This window comes from Urocampus carinirostris, chromosome 3 (genome assembly GCF_059441175.1).
Source record: "Urocampus carinirostris isolate Australia breed hairy pipefish chromosome 3, RoL_Ucar_1.0, whole genome shotgun sequence".
Taxonomy (NCBI): Eukaryota; Metazoa; Chordata; class Actinopteri; order Syngnathiformes; family Syngnathidae; genus Urocampus; species Urocampus carinirostris.
Genome location: NC_142351.1, coordinates 6,272,522 through 6,292,112, shown reverse-complemented (window position 1 = coordinate 6,292,112; position 19,591 = coordinate 6,272,522). Strand labels below are relative to the sequence as shown.

General features: G+C 42.5%; 1 protein-coding gene across 6 annotated transcripts in view; it reads left to right on the top strand.

Moving 5' to 3' along the window:
- mcf2la (mcf.2 cell line derived transforming sequence-like a) overlaps window positions 1-19,591 on the top strand; it is a 126,646-nt gene that overhangs the window by 79,339 nt on the left and 27,716 nt on the right. For all 6 annotated transcript variants that reach the window (XM_088330492.1, XM_088330493.1, XM_088330491.1 and 3 more), the window contains 7 exons: window positions 2,756-2,880; window positions 7,558-7,672; window positions 7,741-7,860; window positions 11,199-11,390; window positions 12,113-12,304; window positions 15,461-15,614; window positions 15,686-15,738. In XM_088330492.1, the coding sequence (XP_088186618.1) occupies window positions 2,756-2,880; window positions 7,558-7,672; window positions 7,741-7,860; window positions 11,199-11,390; window positions 12,113-12,304; window positions 15,461-15,614; window positions 15,686-15,738 (951 nt within the window). The remainder of the gene's footprint in view (window positions 1-2,755; window positions 2,881-7,557; window positions 7,673-7,740; window positions 7,861-11,198; window positions 11,391-12,112; window positions 12,305-15,460; window positions 15,615-15,685; window positions 15,739-19,591) is intronic.

Here is a 19,591-nt window from a genome sequence, read left to right as displayed (position 1 = left end):
AGGTTCGCAGACGGACTGACAACAGGGGATTGACAGGACTGGGAGCCAATTGGAGCCAAATGAGCGGGCGCAGGTGATTCCCATTGGCAATCATGACAAAGAGATACTTTTTGTTACAATTGAGAGCAAAAGCCACCCAGTTAATAGAACCGACAGAGAGCATTAAGCCACGCCTACCATAGTCACCATGTATCCATGTATCACATGCTGAGCAAATAGAGCGGCTGAAACAACATCAACAGCAAGCAACTCCTTAGTCCACAGGCGGCCCGCGGGCCAGATCAGGCCCGCTAAGGGATTGGATCCGGCCCGCGAGACCACACTTAGAGAAGCGCAAGAGAAAAACAAGCTGCAGGTTGAAATATGTCAACTTGATGTTGCCAAAGCCAGGTGCCTCGAACAAATGCCGTACTTATATTTCATTTTTTCTCTTTTTCTCTCTCTTTCACTCTCTCTCTCTCTTTTTCTCAATCTTTGTTCCTCTTGGTCTTTTTTCTGTCTTTTTACCTTCTTTTGCTCTCTTCCTTTTTTTCCTTTTTTCCCTTTCTCTCTCTCTTTTCCATTTTCCTTCTCTCTTTCTTCCCTTCTCCTTTCTCTCCTTCTCGTTTTTGCTCTATTTCTCTTTTTATCCCTTGTTTTTTGTGCTTTTTCTCTCCCCCTCTCTCTCTCTCTCTCCCTCTTGCCTTTTTCCCTCTATCTCCCTTTCTCTCTTTCTTTGTCCTACCTTCTCTACTTCTCTCTCTCTCTCTCTCTCTTTCTCTTATTTCCTTATCTTTTCTTCTTTCTCTCTAATCTACCCTTCCGGCCCCCGAGACAATGTTTGTTCCAACGTGTGGCCCCAAAGTTCAAATGAGTTTGACACCCCTGCCTCTCGGTCTCTCATCAGCCGTACCGCTTATCCTCATTAGGGTCGCGGGGGGGCTGGAGCCCATCCCAGCCATCTCTGGGCAGTGGGCAGGGGACACAGGGACAGACAACTCATTCGCTCATTCACACCTATGGACAATTTGGACCGGCCAATTCACCTGAAATGCATGTTTTTGGAATGTGGGAGGAAACCGGAGTGCCCGGAGGAAACCCACGCAAGCACGGGGAGAACATACAAACTCCGCACAGGAAGTCTGGAGCTGGATTTGAACCCACGACAGGTTCCCATGACATGAACTGTGCCGCACAAGCCCTAACCACTGCGCCACCGTGCTGCCTTTATTCATACTTGACCCCTGAAAATTCGTTTTTTTCTTGAATAATAATAAATGGTAAATAGATGAATAAATAAAGGTTTCTATTTCGCAGATTTTTATGTTATGCATTGTTTCTGGCCCCCTTAAACCGAGGGATTACTGTATATATAATATGCCAAAATAATCAAAAAATATAATTTTACCATCCAGAACAGAAAAATATGTATAAAATTGTAGAAGTAACCTGTATTGTTTTGTACTAAAAAATAAACATTTCATAAAATAATATGCTCTAGAACGAAACTCATTTGAACTCGGGGGGGCCACACGATAGAAAAAACATTCTGTCGGGGGCCGGACTAGTAGATTCAAGAGAAAGAAAAAGAGAGATAAATAAATGAGAGAAAGAGGGAGGGAAAAGGAGAGAGGGCGGGACAAAGAAAGAAAAAGAGAGAGAGAGAGCGTGAGAAACAAAAGATAAAAAGTTGTGAGAAAGGGGGAAAAGAAAGGGAGAGGAAGAAAGAAATCCAACGAGAAAAAGAAAGGAGAGAAAAGAGAAAAGAAAGCGCGAAGGGTATGGAGAGTGAAAGAGAAAAGAGAGAGGGAAAAGGGGTAGAAAAGAGAGAGAGAGAGAGAGAGAGGGACAGGGAGAGAGAAAAGGTGTGGAAAAGAGAGAGAGACAGAGAGAGACAGAGAGAGAGAAAGGGGTGGAAAAGAGAGAGAGAGGCAGAGAAAGATAAAAGGTGTGGAAAGGAGATAGAGAGAGACAGAGAGAGAAAACGGTATAGAGAGAGACAGAGAGAGAGAAAAGAGGTAGAAAAGAGAGAGAGAGAAAAGGGGTGGAAAAGAGATAGAGAGAGAGAGAAAGAAAAGATATAGAGATCAAAGCCAGTAGAGAAGCTTACCACATGTTGTGAGTCATAATTGTATTCATATTTAGTTTCTTTTGTCTTTTTTTAGCATATTTGGTAATGGAGTCATCCAAAAGTCATTGAAATTAATCCAGTTTTGCCGGACATTGCATATTGTGCTAAAATGCTAATTCCCCTTATAGAAATCAAAGCCAGCAGAGAAGCTTACCACATGTTGTGAGTCATAATTGTATTCATATTTAGTTTCTTTTGTCTTTTATTAGCATATTTGGTAATGGAGTAATCCAAATGTCATTGAAATTAATCCAGTTTTGCCGGACATTGCATATTGTGCTAAAATGCTAATTCCCCTTATAGAGATCAAAGCCAGCAGAGAAGCTTACCACATGTTGTGAGTCATCATTTGATTCATATTTAGTTGATTTTGTCTTTTATTAGCATATTTGGTATTAGAGTAATCCAAAAGTAATTGAAAGTAATCAAGTTAAAGTAACCCTAACCAACCCTGATTATACCACACTGAGTCTTTGATATTTTTTATTTTTTTATTTTCTTACGCGTGAGGAATTTTACACAACAATATTCGAGAACAGTGACATTTTTTGTGGAAAACCAGGTTTGGTTCAACCTCACCCTGTTTCTGGCCCCCAAGTACATGAAGTTTGAGACCCCTGGTCTAAAATCTCCTTTCCTTTCCAGGAGGACCTACAGGTGGCGCAATCTCAAGGCGCTCGTCTATTGGATTGCATCAATGAGCCTTTCCAGACAAATTCGGAATACCGAATGACCCAGGATGAGCTGGAAAATCTAGCGACTGTGCAGCGGTATGAAAAGGATTTTGAGGATTGTAATGAATGAATGAATGGATGAAAACTTTATTCGAACATAAAATAAAAAACAGAACAAAAACAATAACTCAACAACAAAATAATGTGACATAATATGTTCGAAAAGGGGTAGTAAGAAGCAAATGCTTATATTCCCTACCCTCTCATCTTCCCTATTAAATACAACAATATTAATGATATTAATAATAACGGTTATGATATAAGAATAGCAATAATAATATAAAGTTCTAGGACAGGGGTGTCCAACTCATTTGAACTCGGGGGCCACACGATAGAACAAACATTCTGTCGGGGGCCGGACTAGTAGATGAAAGAGAAAGATAAAGAGAGATAAAGAAATAAAAGAAAGAGGGAAGGAAAAGGAGAGAGGGCAGGACAAAGAAAGAGAGAGAGGGAGAGAGCGTAAGAAACAAAAGAGATAAAAAGAGAAGTCGGGAGAGAGGGGGAAAGAAAAGGAGCGGAAGAAAGAAATCCAAAAAGAAATAGAAAGACAGAAGGAGGAAAAAGAGAAAAAGCACAAAGGGTAAGAAGAGAGAAAGATAAAGGAAAGCACAAAGGGTATGAAGAGAGAGAGAGAAAAGAGAAAAAAAGGAAGTTAGAGCAAAAGAGGTTAAAATACACAGAGAGAGAGAGAGAGAGAGAGAGAGAGAGAACGAAGGGTATGAAGAGAGAGAGAGAGAGAGAACGAAGGGTATGAAGAAAGAGAGAGAGAGAGAGAGAGAGAGAACGAAGGGTATGAAGAGAGAGAGAGAGAGAGAGAGAACGAAGGGTATGAAGAGAGAGAGAGAGAGAGAGAGAGAGAGAGAGAGAGAGAGAGAACGAAGGGTATGAAGAGAGAGAGAGAGAGAGAGAGAGAGAACGAAGGGTATGAAGAGAGAGAGAGAGAGAGAGAGAACGAAGGGTATGAAGAGAGAGAGAGAGAGAGAGAGAGAACGAAAGGTATGAAGAGATAGAGAGAGAGAACGAAGGGTATGAAGAGAGAGAGAGAGAGAGAGAGAGAGAACGAAGGGTAAGAAGAGAGAGAGAGAGAGAGAGAGAACGAAGGGTAAGAAGAGAGAGAGAGAGAGAACGAAGGGTATGAAGAGAGAGAGAGAGAGAGAGAGAGAACGAAGGGTATGAAGAGAGAGAGAGAGAGAGAGAGAACGAAGGGTATGAAGAGAGAGAGAGAGAGAGAGAACGAAGGGTATGAAGAGAGAGAGAGAGAGAGAGAACAAAGGGTATGAAGAGAGAGAGAGTGAGAGAGAACGAAGGGTATGAAGAGAGAAAGAGAGAGAGAGAGAACGAAGGGTATGAAGAGAGAGAGAGTGAGAGAGAACGAAGGGTATGAAGAGAGAGTGAGAGAGAACGAAGGCTATGAAGAGAGAGAGAGAGAGAGAGAACGAAGGGTATGAAGAGAGAGAGAGTGAGAGAAAGCCCGAAGGGTATGAAGAGAGTGAGAGAAAGCACGAAGGGTATGAAGAGAGTGAGAGAAAGCACGAAGGGTATGAAGAGAGTGAGAGAAAGCACGAAGGGTATGAAGAGAGAGAGAGAAAGCACGAAGGGTATGAAGAGAGAGAGAGAAAGCACGAAGGGTATGAAGAGAGAGAGAAAGCACGAAGGGTATGAAGAGAGAGAGAGAAAGCACGAAGGGTATGAAGAGAGAGAGAGAAAGCACGAAGGGTATGAAGAGAGAGAGAGAAAGCACGAAGGGTATGAAGAGAGAGAGAGAAAGCACGAAGGGTATGAAGAGAGAGAGAGAGAGAAAGCACGAAGGGTATGAAGAGAGAGAGAGAGAGAAAGCACGAAGGGTATGAAGAGAGAGAGAGAGAGAGCACGAAGGGTATGAAGAGAGAGAGAGTGAGAGAGAACGAAGGGTATGAAGAGAGAGTGAGAGAGAACGAAGGCTATGAAGAGAGAGAGAGAGAGAGAGAACGAAGGGTATGAAGAGAGAGAGAGTGAGAGAAAGCCCGAAGGGTATGAAGAGAGTGAGAGAAAGCACGAAGGGTATGAAGAGAGTGAGAGAAAGCACGAAGGGTATGAAGAGAGAGAGAGAAAGCACGAAGGGTATGAAGAGAGAGAGAGAAAGCACGAAGGGTATGAAGAGAGAGAGAGAAAGCACGAAGGGTATGAAGAGAGAGAGAAAGCACGAAGGGTATGAAGAGAGAGAGAGAAAGCACGAAGGGTATGAAGAGAGAGAGAGAAAGCACGAAGGGTATGAAGAGAGAGAGAGAAAGCACGAAGGGTATGAAGAGAGAGAGAGAAAGCACGAAGGGTATGAAGAGAGAGAGAGAAAGCACGAAGGGTATGAAGAGAGAGAGAGAAAGCACGAAGGGTATGAAGAGAGAGAGAGAGAGAAAGCACGAAGGGTATGAAGAGAGAGAGAGAGAGAAAGCACGAAGGGTATGAAGAGAGAGAGAGAGAGAGCACGAAGGGTATGAAGAGAGAGAGAGAGAAAGCACGAAGGGTATGAAGAGAGAGAGAGAAAGCACGAAGGGTATGAAGAGAGAGAGAGAAAGCACGAAGGGTATGAAGAGAGAGAGAGAGAGAAAGCACGAAGGGTATGAAGAGAGAGAGAGAGAGAGAAAGCACGAAGGGTATGAAGAGAGAGAGAGAGAGAGAAAGCACGAAGGGTATGAAGAGAGAGAGAGAGAGAAAGCACGAAGGGTATGAAGAGAGAGAGAGAGAGAAAGCACGAAGGGTATGAAGAGAGAGAGAGAGAGAAAGCACGAAGGGCATGAAGAGAGAGAGAGAGAGAAAGCACGAAGGGTATGAAGAGAGAAAGAGAGAGAAAGCACGAAGGGTATGAAGAGAGAAAGAGAAAAGAAAGCACGAAGGGTATGAAGTGAGAAAGAGAAAAGAAAGCACGAAGGGTATGAAGTGAGAAAGAGAAAAGAGAAAAAAGGAAGTTAGACCAAAAGAGGTTAAAACACACGGAGAGAGAAAGAGACAGAGACAGAGTGGGAGAAAAGGGGTGGAAAAGAAATGGAAAGAGAGAGAGTGAGAAACAAAAGAGATAAAAAGTTGTGAGAGAGGGGGAAAAGAAAGGGAGAGGAAGAAAAAAATCCAAAGAGAAATAGAAAGACAGAAGGAGAATAAAGAGAAAAGAAAGCGCAAAGGGTAGGAAGAGAGAAAGAGAAAAGAGAGAAAGGAAAAAAAGTAAATTAGAGCTAAATAAATTAAAAAGACACACAGAGAGAAAGAGACAAAGAGGAACAAAGGAAGAGAAATAGAGAGACACAGAGTGAAAGAGACGGAGACAAAGAGTGGGAGAAAAAGGGTGGAAAGAGAGAGAGAGAGAGCGAGAGAGAGAGAAATACAAGTACAGTGGGACGGATTTAATCCCTTAGCGGGTCTGATCTGGCCCGCGGGCCGCCTGTTTGACACCTGTGTCCTAGACGTACTATTCCCTATCTCTAGTATCACTCATACCCCATTTTCTTCATCTCTGTATTCCACCAGGAATGTTTCTTTGTATCTAAACCTGAACAAGTGAATAGTTGGACATTGTTTTATCTTGTAAATTGTTCCAAAGTTTGACTCCACACACAGACATACTTTTCCTGGTGGTTCTCACCTTTGGGATTATGAATGTACTACAGCCCCTTAAATTATAATTTCCCTCTTTCTGAATGAATAATTTTTGGATGTTTTCTGGCACTATGTTTTTGTTGTTCCAAAGTTTGACTCCATACACAGACACACACGTACTTTTCCTGGTGGTTCTCCCCGGTGGGATTATGAATTTACTACAGCCCCTTAAATTATAATTTCCCTCTTTCCAAATGAATCATTTATGGATGTTTTCTGGCACTATGTTTTTGTTGTTCCAAAGTTTGACTCCATACACAGACATACTTTTCCTGGTGGTTCTCACCCTTGGGATTATGAATTTACTACAGCCCCTTAAATTATAATTTCCCTCTTTCCGAATGAATCATTTATGGATGTTTTCTGGCACTATGTTTTTGTTGTTCCAAAGTTTGACTCCATACACAGACATACTTTTCCTGGTGGTTCTCACCCTTGGGATTATGAATTTACTACAGCCCCTTAAATTATAATTTCCCTCTTTCCGAATGAATCATTTATGGATGTTTTCTGGCACTATGTTTTTGTTGTTCCAAAGTTTGACTCCATACACAGACATACTTTTCCTGGTGGTTCTCACCCTTGGGATTATGAATTTACTACAGCCCCTTAAATTATAATTTCCCTCTTTCCGAATGAATCATTTATGGATGTTTTCTGGCACTATGTTTTTGTTGTTCCAAAGTTTGACTCCATACACAGACATACTTTTCCTGGTGGTTCTCACCCTTGGGATTATTAATTTACTACAGCCCCTTAAGTGATAATTTCCCTCTTTCTGAATGAATAATTTTTGGATGTTTTCTGGCACTATGTTTTTGTTGTTCCAAAGTTTGACTCCATACACAGACATACTTTTCCTGGTGGTTCTCACCTTCGGGATCATGAATTTACTACAGCCCCTTAAGTGATAATTTCCCTCTTTCTGAATGAATAATTTATGGATTTTTTTCTGGCACTGTGTTTTTGTTGACCTCAAATGGCAAAAATGTGACTAAATCATCCAATTTTAATCATTTGGGCTGCAGGAATAAAATATTAGTTTTTTATTAGTATCCTCTGCAACGTCTCTTCTCTCTCTCCCAGACTTTTGGGTCAACTGGACGAGACGGAGACGGCGTTCGACGATTTCTGGGAACGCCATCGCTCCAAGATGGAACAATGTTTGCGGCTTCGTCATTTCGAGCTGGACTTCCGTGAAGTGGGTTGGGAACGGCGTGCCGGACTGTGAAGAATTTTTGTCACCTGGTTTTTGTGACATTGCTCTAGGTGCGCTCCCAGCTTAACGCCGCCTCGGAACGCTTATGTGGTTTCTCCGAGGTCAGCGTCAATCCCGCCCATGCCGAGCATGTCCTCCGTGAGCTCGGCAGTCACGAGGAAAAAGCCTGCGTAAGGACACAAACACCTACACCATGCATGTCCAAAGTCCGGCCCGCGGGCCAGATTGGGCCCGTGATCGAATTTTTACTGACCCGCGGCCTCTGTCATGAATTGAATAATATGTGGACCGCCAGTAATGTTGACCACATGAAAAAATACGATTGCACAAAAAAAAAAAAAAAAAAACATGGCGACTGTAAATAAAAAAGGAAAGTTGAGTGTGAGGGCTGCCGCGTCCAGGACAACTGAAAAATTGGAGTATTCTTTTTTTTACAAAATCTGAAACAATTGTGCTTCCGGAATTTGAAAGAAGAGAGAGCGAGACAGAGAGAGCGCGAGAGAGAGTAAAAGAGACAGAGACAGAGAGAGAGAGAGAGTGAATACTATGTGGCCCGCCAGTAATGTTGACCATATGAAAAAATACAATTGCACAAAAAAAAAAATCACAATTTCACCAGAGAGTGGCAGTAGCCTGTTGGCCGCCGTTCCGATTTCCGACATGGCGACTGTAAATAAAAAAGGAAAGTTGAGTGTGAGGGCTGCCGCGTCCAGGACAATTTAAAATTGGAGTATTTTTTTTTTTTTACCAAAATCCAAAACAACTGCGCTTCCAGAATTTGAAACGAGAGAGAGCGAGACAGAGAGAGCGAGACAGAGAGAGCGAGAGAGAGAGTAAAAGAGACAGAGAGAGAGAGAGAGTGAATACTATGTGGCCCGCCAGTAATGTTGACCACATGAAAAAATACAATTGCACAAAAAAAAAAAAAAATCACAATTTCACCAGAGAGTGGCAGTAGCCCTTTGGCCGCCGTCCCCATTTCTGACATGGCGACTGTAAATAAAAAAGGAAAGTTGAGTGTGAGGGCTGCCGCATCCAGGACAACTGAAAAATTGGAGTATTTTTTTTTACCAAAATCCGAAACAACTGTGCTTCCGGAATTTGAAACGAGAGAGAGCCAGACAGAGAGAGCGAGACAGAGAGAGCGAGAGAGAGAGTAAAAGAGACAGAGAGACAGAGAGTGAATACTATGTGGCCCGCCAGTAATGTTGACCACATGAAAAAATACAATTGCACAAAAAAAAAAAAAAATCACTATTTCACCAGATTGGCAGTAGCCCTTTGGCCACCGTCCCCATTTCCGACGTGGCGATTGTAAATAAAAAAAGGAAAGTTGAGTGTGAGGGCTGCCGCATCCAGGACAACTGAAAAATTGGAGTATTCTTTTTTTTACAAAATCTGAAACAATTGTGCTTCCGGAATTTGAAACGAGCGAGACGGAGAGAGCGAGACAGAGAGAGCGAGACAGAGAGAGCGAGACAGAGAGTAAAAGATCCAGAGAGAGAGAGAGTGAATACTATGTGGCCCGCCAGTAATGTTGACCACATGAAAAAATACAATTGCACAAAAAAAAAAAAAAATCGCAATTTAACCAGAGAGTGGCAGTAGCCCTTTGGCCGCCGTCCCCATTTCCGACATGGCGACTGTAAATAAAAAAGGAAAGTTGAGTGTGAGGGCTGCCGCATCCAGGAGTGACAGGGAGCAATCTGTCAATGAGTTTCAGCTGGTGTCCATGGGAGGGGCCAATTGGGCGCCCGGCAACCTTCCACGATCCGATGGTTGACGGACAAGGGTAGCAGGTGGCTGGAAATGTGGAAGTGGCACTTCCGTGTCGAGCGAGGATGATCGTAGATTTGCAGGAATACTAGTCATTAGCCGGGACGGGAGAGCAAAGGCGGTATCGAGTTCGGAAACAAGGTCAGAAAGAGGTGTCAGGCAGGAGAGGGGCAAAACAGGTCGGATGACGGGAAGTCAGAACAGGGCAGAGTCAGGTCCGGAAACGGGTTGGCGACAGGTATCAGGCAGAGAAAAACAGGGCAGGAAAAGTGTCTGAAAGTGAGAGCTTGCCAAGCTGGGAGCATCGGTTCGCAACAATCTGACAGGGATCTCTTGAAAGCCGGGGGTTTAAAAAGAGTCTATTAGCCAATCAGCTCTCAGGTTTGTTGGCGCCAATTGGGCAGTCACAGGTGCCTTGATTCGGCAATCATGACATATTATTTATTCTCTGAGCCATATACACTAATGAAAAAAGACACATAAGGCTTGCGAGCTATAGGTTCCCGACCCCTGCTCTAGGCTGAAAGTGCCGGACAAAACCTTTTCCCGCCTGCAAAATGCTTGCTCGTTTCGGAGTTGTCTGACCTTCTTAACGATGTTATACGTTTCTTAAAAAGGCAGTTTTGAAAATGGCTTCGACAGTAAATCTGCCCTTTTGGCTACACATCTAATAGTGACATCGGATCTACAGGTTTTTGATCAGGAACAGAAACATGGATACATTTTTGGTTGCAGCCTGTTTCCCTCTATAGGGTGAACGTTTCTTATGTGTTTTTGTAAATAGCAGACCACTATACCACACTGGCATTGTCCTTTTCTATAGTAGAAAAAAACCTGTTTGCGGGCGATGATTTGGCTCTTATGCCTGGCAGGCAAGGTGCAGCAGTAGGACGGGCAGTGAGTGTTGCTAATAGTGTGTCTGCCTGTCAGTCACACAAACAGACATAGAATTAAGAGAGTGGCCAAGACTCTAGTATCGATCCGATCCAAGTACTTGCTGAGCATTGGTATCTTAGATACTTGGATCCATCCGCCCACTCTTTGTCACGGTTGCCACGGTGCCCAATTGGCCCCCGCCGTGTGGCACCAGCTTCTGTCACGGTTGCCATAGCACCCAATTGGCCCCGCCCATGGGCGCCAGCTGCAGCTTGTTGACAGTTTGCCTCCCTATCAGTATTTAAACTCTGTCTTGTCAGTCCCCTTTTGGCAGTCCGTCTGCGGATCTCCGTTTTTACACGGCAAGCCCTTTTTCGCCTGTCCTGTGCTTTTGCTCCGGTTTTTCCCCCGCTGCGATCTGTTTTAAGCTAGACCACGTCTGCTCTCCCGTCCCGAATGACGATCTGTTTTGTCTCGACCTCGTCTGTTCTCCCGCCTCGAATAACCATCCGTTTCTGATCTCGACCACGTCTCCTCCCCTGGCTTTCGGCCTTTTTTCGTTCCCGACACCGCCATCGCTCGCCACGGAAGTCCCACTTCCGCGTCTGAGCAACCAACTCCCCGCGATTAGCTATCTCCGGATCATGTGTGCACTACTTTCCCTTCTTCCCAATAAAACTGTGAGAAACGTTACGCGAGTGGGTTCTGTCTTCGTTCTGGTCCTGACACCCTGAGTACACCAAGCATAGCTCTGCCTGACGAATTTTGGCCTTTTAAAAATGACTCATTCATTGATTTATCATGTTTTTAAAAATTTTCGGAGTGTAAACTAACATCTTACTTCATGCTCCAACAGGGCATTCTGGACTTGGCGCTATCACTTGCTAGAGAAGGTGAAGTTCTGATCGAGAGCGCTCACTACGCGGAGGACTCCATACGGCCAAAGTGTACCGAGCTGAGAACAGTTTGTGAGGAGATCAGTTCTACTCTGAGGGACAAGAAGAACTTCCTTCTCACCGCAATGGAGCTTCACCACACTCTGGAGAAGGTATGCTCTCCATCAGTGTTCCCTCTAAGCTGCGTACAAGAAAATCTAGCCAGCGCACAAAAATCAGGGCTCGAAATTACTAATTTAGAAGCGACTTAAGTCAAAGTTACAGTGCATGAAGGTAAAAACTCACGGGTTCCCCTGATGCTGTGTCCTCAATGCGGTATTTTGAAGTCGAGTCGAAGTAGAACGAAGTTGAGTAAAGTTAGTAGAGTTTTTCGAGAACCGGCTTCTTCGGCTCGGCTCACTCAAAGGAACCGGCTCTTTTGGGTCCCAAACGGCTCTTCGGGTTGTTTTTGCTTCTTTCATCCCAACATGACCAAATATTATGTAAAATTATGCACAAAATGACTTAAAGGAAGGGGGGAATAGAACAAAAAAGAAAAAAATACCAAAATTGTCACGGGGAGGAGCGGACCAGAACGGAGGCAGGAGGCAGGAAGTGAGAACTAATTTGCGTTGACAATCATAACTTTTATTTAACAAAATAAAAGTCGTCCAAAACTCCGGGACAAAACAGAACAAAAACATTCTTACACTCAGAATGGGCAAGTACAGGTTTCCTCCGACTCAAACTAAACAGGACAGGGCATAACAGAATGGAAAATGTGTAATGAGCCAGCACCCGCAAAACCCACAACTCAGCCGTAAGGAAAATGACAGGGAACATTGCTCTCCATCCAGACCTGTCGGAACCTATGACATGATGTTTGTCTCATCAGGCCTCCCAATGGTGCGAAGAAGGAATCTTTCTGTTGGCGAGCCAACCGGTCGACCGATGTCAATCTCAAGATGGAGCTGAGGCCGCTCTCCAAGAACTGGAACGCTACCTGGAGATGGCACCTCTTCACACTGTCATTGACTGCAACGCCATCTACGTCCAGTATGAGGCGGTGCTCACGACTCAGCTCAGGGTCAGTCACTTACGAACTTCGAAATTCAAATCAAAGACGAATGTAATTGTAAAGTACATTTCAGGCAATGAATTGACAATCAAAGCACCAGATAAAAATATAGATAGATGGATAAGTGTCTAGGTAGATGTCTAGATAGATAGGTAGGTAAGTAGATAGATAGATGTATAGATAGATAGATGGATAGATGGATAGATGTCTAGATAGGTAGGTAGGTGTCTAGATAGATAGATGGATAAGTGAATAAATAGGTAGGTAGATGTCTAGATGGATAAATAGATAGATGTCTAGATATATAGAGTGTTAGATAGATGGATGGATAGATGTCTAGATAGATATAGATGGATGGATGGATAGATAGATGTCTAGATAGATCTTTAGATGGATAGATAGATGGATAGATAGATGGATAGATAGATGTCTAGATAGATAGATAGATGTCTAGATAGATAGAAAGATGTCTAGATAGATCGATGGATAGAGAGATATATAGATGTCTAGATAGATGGACGGATAGATGTATAGAGAGTTAGATAGATGTCTAGATAGATAGATGGATGGATAGATAGATGTCTAGATGGATGGATGGATGTCTAGATAGATGTTTAGATGGATAGATAGATGGATAGATAGATAAATGTCTAGATATATAGAGAGTTAGGTAGATGTCTAGATAGATGTTTAGATAGATAGATGGATGGATAGATAGATGTCTAGATAGATGTTTAGATGGATAGATAGATGGATAGATAGATGTCTAGATAGATAGATAGATGTCTAGATAGATCGATGGATAGAGAGATATATAGATGTCTAGATGGATAGATAGATAGATGTCTAGAGAGATGGATGGATGGATGGATAGATGTCTAGATAGATGTTTAGATGGATAGATAGATGGATAGATAGATGGATAGATAGATGTCTAGATAGATAGATAGATAGATGGATAGATAGATCGATGGATAGAGAGATATATAGATGTCTAGATGGATAGATAGATCGATGGATAGAGAGATATATAGATGTCTAGATGGATAGATAGATAGATGTCTAGATGTATAGAGAGTTAGATAGATGTCTAGATAGATGTTTAGATAGATAGATAGATGTCTAGATAGATAGATGGATAGATAGATGTCTAGATAGATAGATAGATGTCTAGATAGATGGATAGAGAGATATATAGATCAATAGATGTCTAGAGAAATAGATGGATAGATAGATAGATAGATAGATAGATAGATAGATGTCTAGATGTATAGAGAGTTAGATAGATGTCTAGACAGATGTCTAGATAGATAGATAGATGGATCGATAGATGTCTAGATAGATGGATAGATAGATGTCTAGATAGATGGATAGATAGATGTCTAGATAGATGTCTAGATAGATAGATGGATAGATAGATGTCTAGATAGATGGATAGATAGATGTCTAGATAGATGGATAGATAGATAGATCGATAAATGTCTAGATGGATGTCTAGATAGATGTCTTGATAGATGGATGTCTAGATAAATGTCTCGATAGATGTCTAGATAGATAGTTATATGTCTAGATAGATGGATAGATAGATGTCTAGATGTCTAGATAGATAGATGTCTAGCTGGCTAGATGTCTAGATAGATAGATGTCTATCTAGATGGATGGATAGATAGATAGATGGATGGATGGATACTTTATTCATCCCGTAGGGAAATTCACACTTCCAGCAGTATCCTTGTGTTAATTATTAACAGATTAACAGGATGGCCTCGGGGTGCTGTGTTATAGTTTAGCAACAGCGGAGTGGATGACATCACACGCTAGGCCAAAAGTTCGACATCCCTACAGCAGATGGAAATCTTTGTGCCCAGGGTTACACCGCCTCGTGTTCACGTAGATAGCGAGTCCGCCTCCTCTCCGTTTCTCTAGCCTCGCTGCTAGCCGCTGAGCACCATCGTGACAGCTGGTGCGTGTATGTATTACAGTGAAAGGTTAGAAGTAAAATCCATTAAAGTACATAAGAAAAAACGTAAAAAGCCATATAAAAAACTGGGTTTTTAGCATCCTCTTAAAAACGTCAGGGTTTCTGCAGACCTGATGTCCATACCATAGGTTTTGGTCCTCCCTAGGAACAGTTAACCGACAGCTGCTGGAAGATTTCAAGGACCTTGAGGACTAATGTAATAACATCATGATAAAACTTGGTAGTCTGACTTTTAAAATTTAATTAATGAAGTTGAAAATTTTAAAATTAAGACCCAAGTCGATCCATGACCAGCAGGAAGGGTAGACCCAATCGCGTAACGTTTCTCACAAGTCTATTGAGATAAAGGGCAGGGTTGGGTAGGGTTACTTTAACTGGATTACTTTCAATGAATTTTTGATGACTCCAATACCAAATATGCTAATAAAAGACAAAAGAAACTCAATATGAATCAAATGATGACTCACAACACGTGGTAAGCTTTCTCTCCTGGCTTTGATCTCTTTGATCTCTGGCAAAACGAACATCAAATGCCACAGAAACAAAATGAAAATCAATCCAAACAGCTTGCCAACATCATTTTTGCCGTTCCATGTATTCCGTTACTCCCCAAGCCTGCACAAAATTGAGTCATTTGATTCATATTTAGTTTCTTTTGTCTTTTATTAGCATATTTGGTATTGGAGTAATCCAAAAGTAATTGAAGTAATCCAGTTAAAGTAACCCTACCCAACCCTGATAAAGGGGAAGGGCAGCGCTGCAATCTGGTGCTCGCTGGAAGCAAGCTGCTCAGAGAATCGGATTGTCATCCGAATGTGGAAGTGGACGGAAAAACCAAGTCGATGGCCGGGACGGGAGAGCAAAACGTGGTCGGGATCAAAACTGGTCGTAAGCCGGGACGGGAAAGCAAAACGTGGTCGGGGTCGAAAAACAGGTCGTAGTCGGAGACAAACTGGGAAATCGAGAAGGGACGGGTGGATAACGGGTGCAAAAAGCAGGACCGACGGGAGTCAGAGTCAAAGTGCTTGCCTTTTAGAAACAGAGGTTCGCAGACGGACTGACAACAGGTGAGCTTAAAAAAGACAGGGAACCAATCATGTAGCCTGCAACGAGTGGTCACAGGTACTGTTACTAATCAGTCATCATGACACAAATGATAAATATCGATCCCTGTCTTTCATCAGGACCAGGTCGAGCAAGTTTTCCAAAAACAGAGCTCAGTCCAGGAGATGTTTGAAAAGAGACGCGTCAGCCTGAAAAAACTTGCCGCCAAACAGACCCGACCAGTGCAGCCAGTGGCTCCAAGACCGGAAGTCAAGTCCCCACTGGCATCTCCCAGTATGTTTTCAAACATATTAAGAACAAATTGTGCATCATACTTCGTATCTTGAAACGTTTCTGTGTGTCAGATCAACAGAGAAAAGAACGGAGATACTCTGCAGATAATGCCCTCTGCAGAAAGGTGAGGATTTGTCGTCCCTTTAAATCTCAACGTGACATCTATCTTTATCTATCCATCTATCTATCTATCTAGACATCTATCTATCTATCTAGACATCTATCCATCTATCTATCTAGACATCTATTCATCTATCTATCTATCTATCTATTTATCTATCTATCTATCTAGACATCTATCTATCTATCTAGACATCTATCCATCTATCTATCTAGACATCTATTCATCTATCTATCTATCTATTTATCTATCTATCTATCTAGACATCTATCTAGACATCTATTCATCTATCTATCTATCTATCTGTCTATCTATCTATCTAGACATCTATCTAGACATCTATCTAGACATCTATCTAGACATCTATCTAGACATCTATCTAGACATCTATCTAGCTAGACCAGGGGTGTCAAACTCATTTTAACCCGGGGGCCACACGAGAGAACAAACATTCTCTCGGGGCCGAACTAGTAGATTAGAGAGAACGAAAAAAAAAAGAAAAGGAAATAAGAAAAAGAGAGGGAGAGAAAAGTAGAAAGGGTAGGACAAAGAAGGAGAAAGGGAGCAAGAGAGAGGGAGAGAGAAATAGAGAGAGAGAGAGCATGAGAAAAAAAATAGATAAAAAGAGAAATAGTGAGAGAGAGGGAAAGAGAGAGAATGAAATTCAGAGAGAAATAGAAAGAGAGAAAGAGACAAGGAAAGAAAAGAGAATGAGAGAAAGAGAAAAGGGGAAAGCAATAGAGAGAGAGAGAAAGGGAAGAGAGAGTGAAAAAAGGTAAAAATACAGAGACAAAGAGGAACAAAGAAAAAGAAAAAGAGGGACAGAGAGAGTGAAAGAGAAAGAGATAAAGAGTGGAAAGAAGAGAGAGAGAGAGAGAGAGAGAGAGAGAGAGAGAGAGAGAGAGAGAGAGAGAGAGAGAGAGAGAGAGAGAGAGAGAGAGAGAGAGAGAGAGAGAGAGAGAGAGAGAGAGAGAGAGAGAGAGAGAGAGAAAATACAAGTACAGCGTTTGTGAGAGGCACCTGGCTTTGGCAACATCAAGTGGATATATTTCAACCTGCAGCTCGTTTTTCTCTTGCACTTCTCTGAGCGTTGACTCGCGGGCCGGATCAAATCCCTTAGCGGGCCTGATCTGGCCCGCGGGCCGCCCGTTTGACACCCCTGATCTAGACATCTATCTAGACATCTATCTAGACATCTATCTAGACATCTATCCATCTATCTATCTAGACATCTATTCATCTATCTATCTATCTGTCTGTGTGTCTGTCTGTCTGTCTGTCTGTCTGTGTAGACATCTATCTAGACATCTATCTGTCTAGACATCTATCTATCTAGACATCTATCCATCTATCTATCTAGACATCTATTCATCTATCTATCTATCTGTCTGTGTGTCTGTCTGTCTGTCTGTCTGTGTAGACATCTATCTAGACATCTATCTGTCTAGACATCTAGACATCTATCTATCTAGACATCTAGACATCTATCTATCTAGACATCTATCTATCTAGACATCTACCTACCTAGGTCATATCCCTCTAGAAGGGGTGACGGACAGCAAGACAAACACATACAATAACAAAGAAAATAAAAAAGGGAAAAAAATAGCAAAAGAACACACAAACATTTTTGGACCATGGCCAACCCAATTACCCAAACAAGTTAGGCACCTCGGCACCTAAGTCGGTCATGCTTTTGTCCCTCCAGATGAAAACGGGACACAAGAAAGGGGCGATGTCACTCGGATCAGGGTGACACAACACAATCTTTTGTTCAACAGCACGGCCCGACAGCTTTCGCTGGTTTACCCCTGCCGTATCATAGAACCTGTCCAAACATCCCACTATCCTTTCACAACACCTTTCCACTCCTTCCTATCACCAACAAGAGCTCTAGCTTCCACTAGATTTAGACCTCTTTCCTGCAGAGCACTCATAACACCATCCATCCACGTCCATCGCCGCCTTCCTTTTGGTCTCCTTCCATTTACTACTGCTCTGTAGATCCTCTTCAACATTCGCTCCTCATCCATCTTCTCCATGTGTCCGAACCAACCGAGGACTCTCTTATCCACACTCTTGTTCAGCTCCACTACTACTCCAGTTCTGTCTCTCACAATTTCATTTCTCAATCTATCCAATCTTGTCACTCCTAACATACTACTCAAAAACATTTACCATATTTTTCGCACTATAGGGCGCACCGGGTTACAGGGCGCACCCCCAAAAAATAGTTTTTGGTCCTATATCTTCCATAGATAAGGCGCACCGGATTATAAGGCGCTACAATGGGAACGTCAACAAAACAGTCAGATGGTTCAGTCCAACTGATTACCCCCTTAACATTCCCAAAGCTTGCAAAGAAGCAAATACGTGTCTCAGACACGTACAGAAACAGTGTCTGTACGATGTCACTCAAATGCATCGTTTCAAATATCATTCGGAAGGTTAAAGTCTTGGGATTCAAGAAATGCCAACCATTCCTTAGTTTCTATTTTCTTTTTCGCTCGCAACTTTACCGTGCATATGACAATAAACACTTGGAATTGAGATTAATTTACTCAACTCATCACAGCAACATCAAGATCGTTCTAAAACAAGATACCGGGAAAATATAAAGCCGCATAGCTCACCTAAGTTCTCACGCTCAATAATGATACGCAATTGTGGTCTTCTTACAACCGTGAGTGAAGTCAATCCAGGAGAGTCAAATGTTTACAAATACAGAATAATAAAACATGTTTTCTCTATGCCGTAGTTCAAGCAAACTTGCTATTCACATTCATCTTTTTCGGCCAATTGCAGGCTTTGTTTTGCCCCTTTAGCCTATGCGAGGCTCCGAATAACTTCAGCCAATAGCGATCGATTTAACGGATGATTGACACATCTTTTTCGGCCAATTGCAGGGTTTGTTTCGGCCCTCTAGCCAATCCGAGGCTCCGAATAACTTTAGCCAATAGCGATCGATTCAAATGATGATTGACACATTGGGTAGCCAATGAAACGCCGGTATATAAATCCCAGCATACACCGCGGACTACTCGGCGTTCGGGGGAAAGTCGAGTCGGCGGCTGTTGCGTAAGTTGCGAGACCTTGCGATTTAATATTGATCCATATATAAGGCGCACTGTATTATAAGGCGCATGGTCAGCTTTTGAAAAAAAATAAGACTTTTAGGTGCGCCTTATAGTGCGGAAAATACGGTAATTACCTTCTCAAATCCGCATTCAGGCTCCAAGTCTCTGCACCATACAACACAGTCGGCGCAATCACGCTCTCATACAGTCCCCTCTTAACATCCATACTCATACTCTTGTTGCTCTTGAACGTGACTTAGGGGGTAAAAATTCCAGGTCACCTGAATTGGAACAGCTTTTTCTTTCTTCCTTCTCGCCGACTCATTTGGCTTTTACAGTGGCTTGCGAAACTATTTGGCCCCCTTGAACCTTGTGATCTTATTACACATTTCAGACTTCAACATAAAGATATAAAACTGTGATTTCTTGTGAAGAATCAACAATAAGTGGAACACAATCATGAAGTGGAACACACTTCATTGGATATTTTCAACTTTGATTGACATAAAAAGGGCCAGATGTATCTGTAGCGATAATTTAACCCTGGCTAGCTGTAGAGCAGGGGTCTCAAATTCATTTGAACTCGAGGGGGCCACACGATAAAACAAAACATTCTGTCAGGGGGCGCACTAGTAGATTAAAGAGAAAGAAAAAGAGAGATAAAGAAATATGAGAAAGAGGGAGGGAAAAGGAGAGAGGGCGGGACAAAGAAAGAAAAAGAGAGAGAGGGAGAGAGCGTGAGAAACAAAAGAGATAAAAAGTTGTGAGAGAGGGTGAAA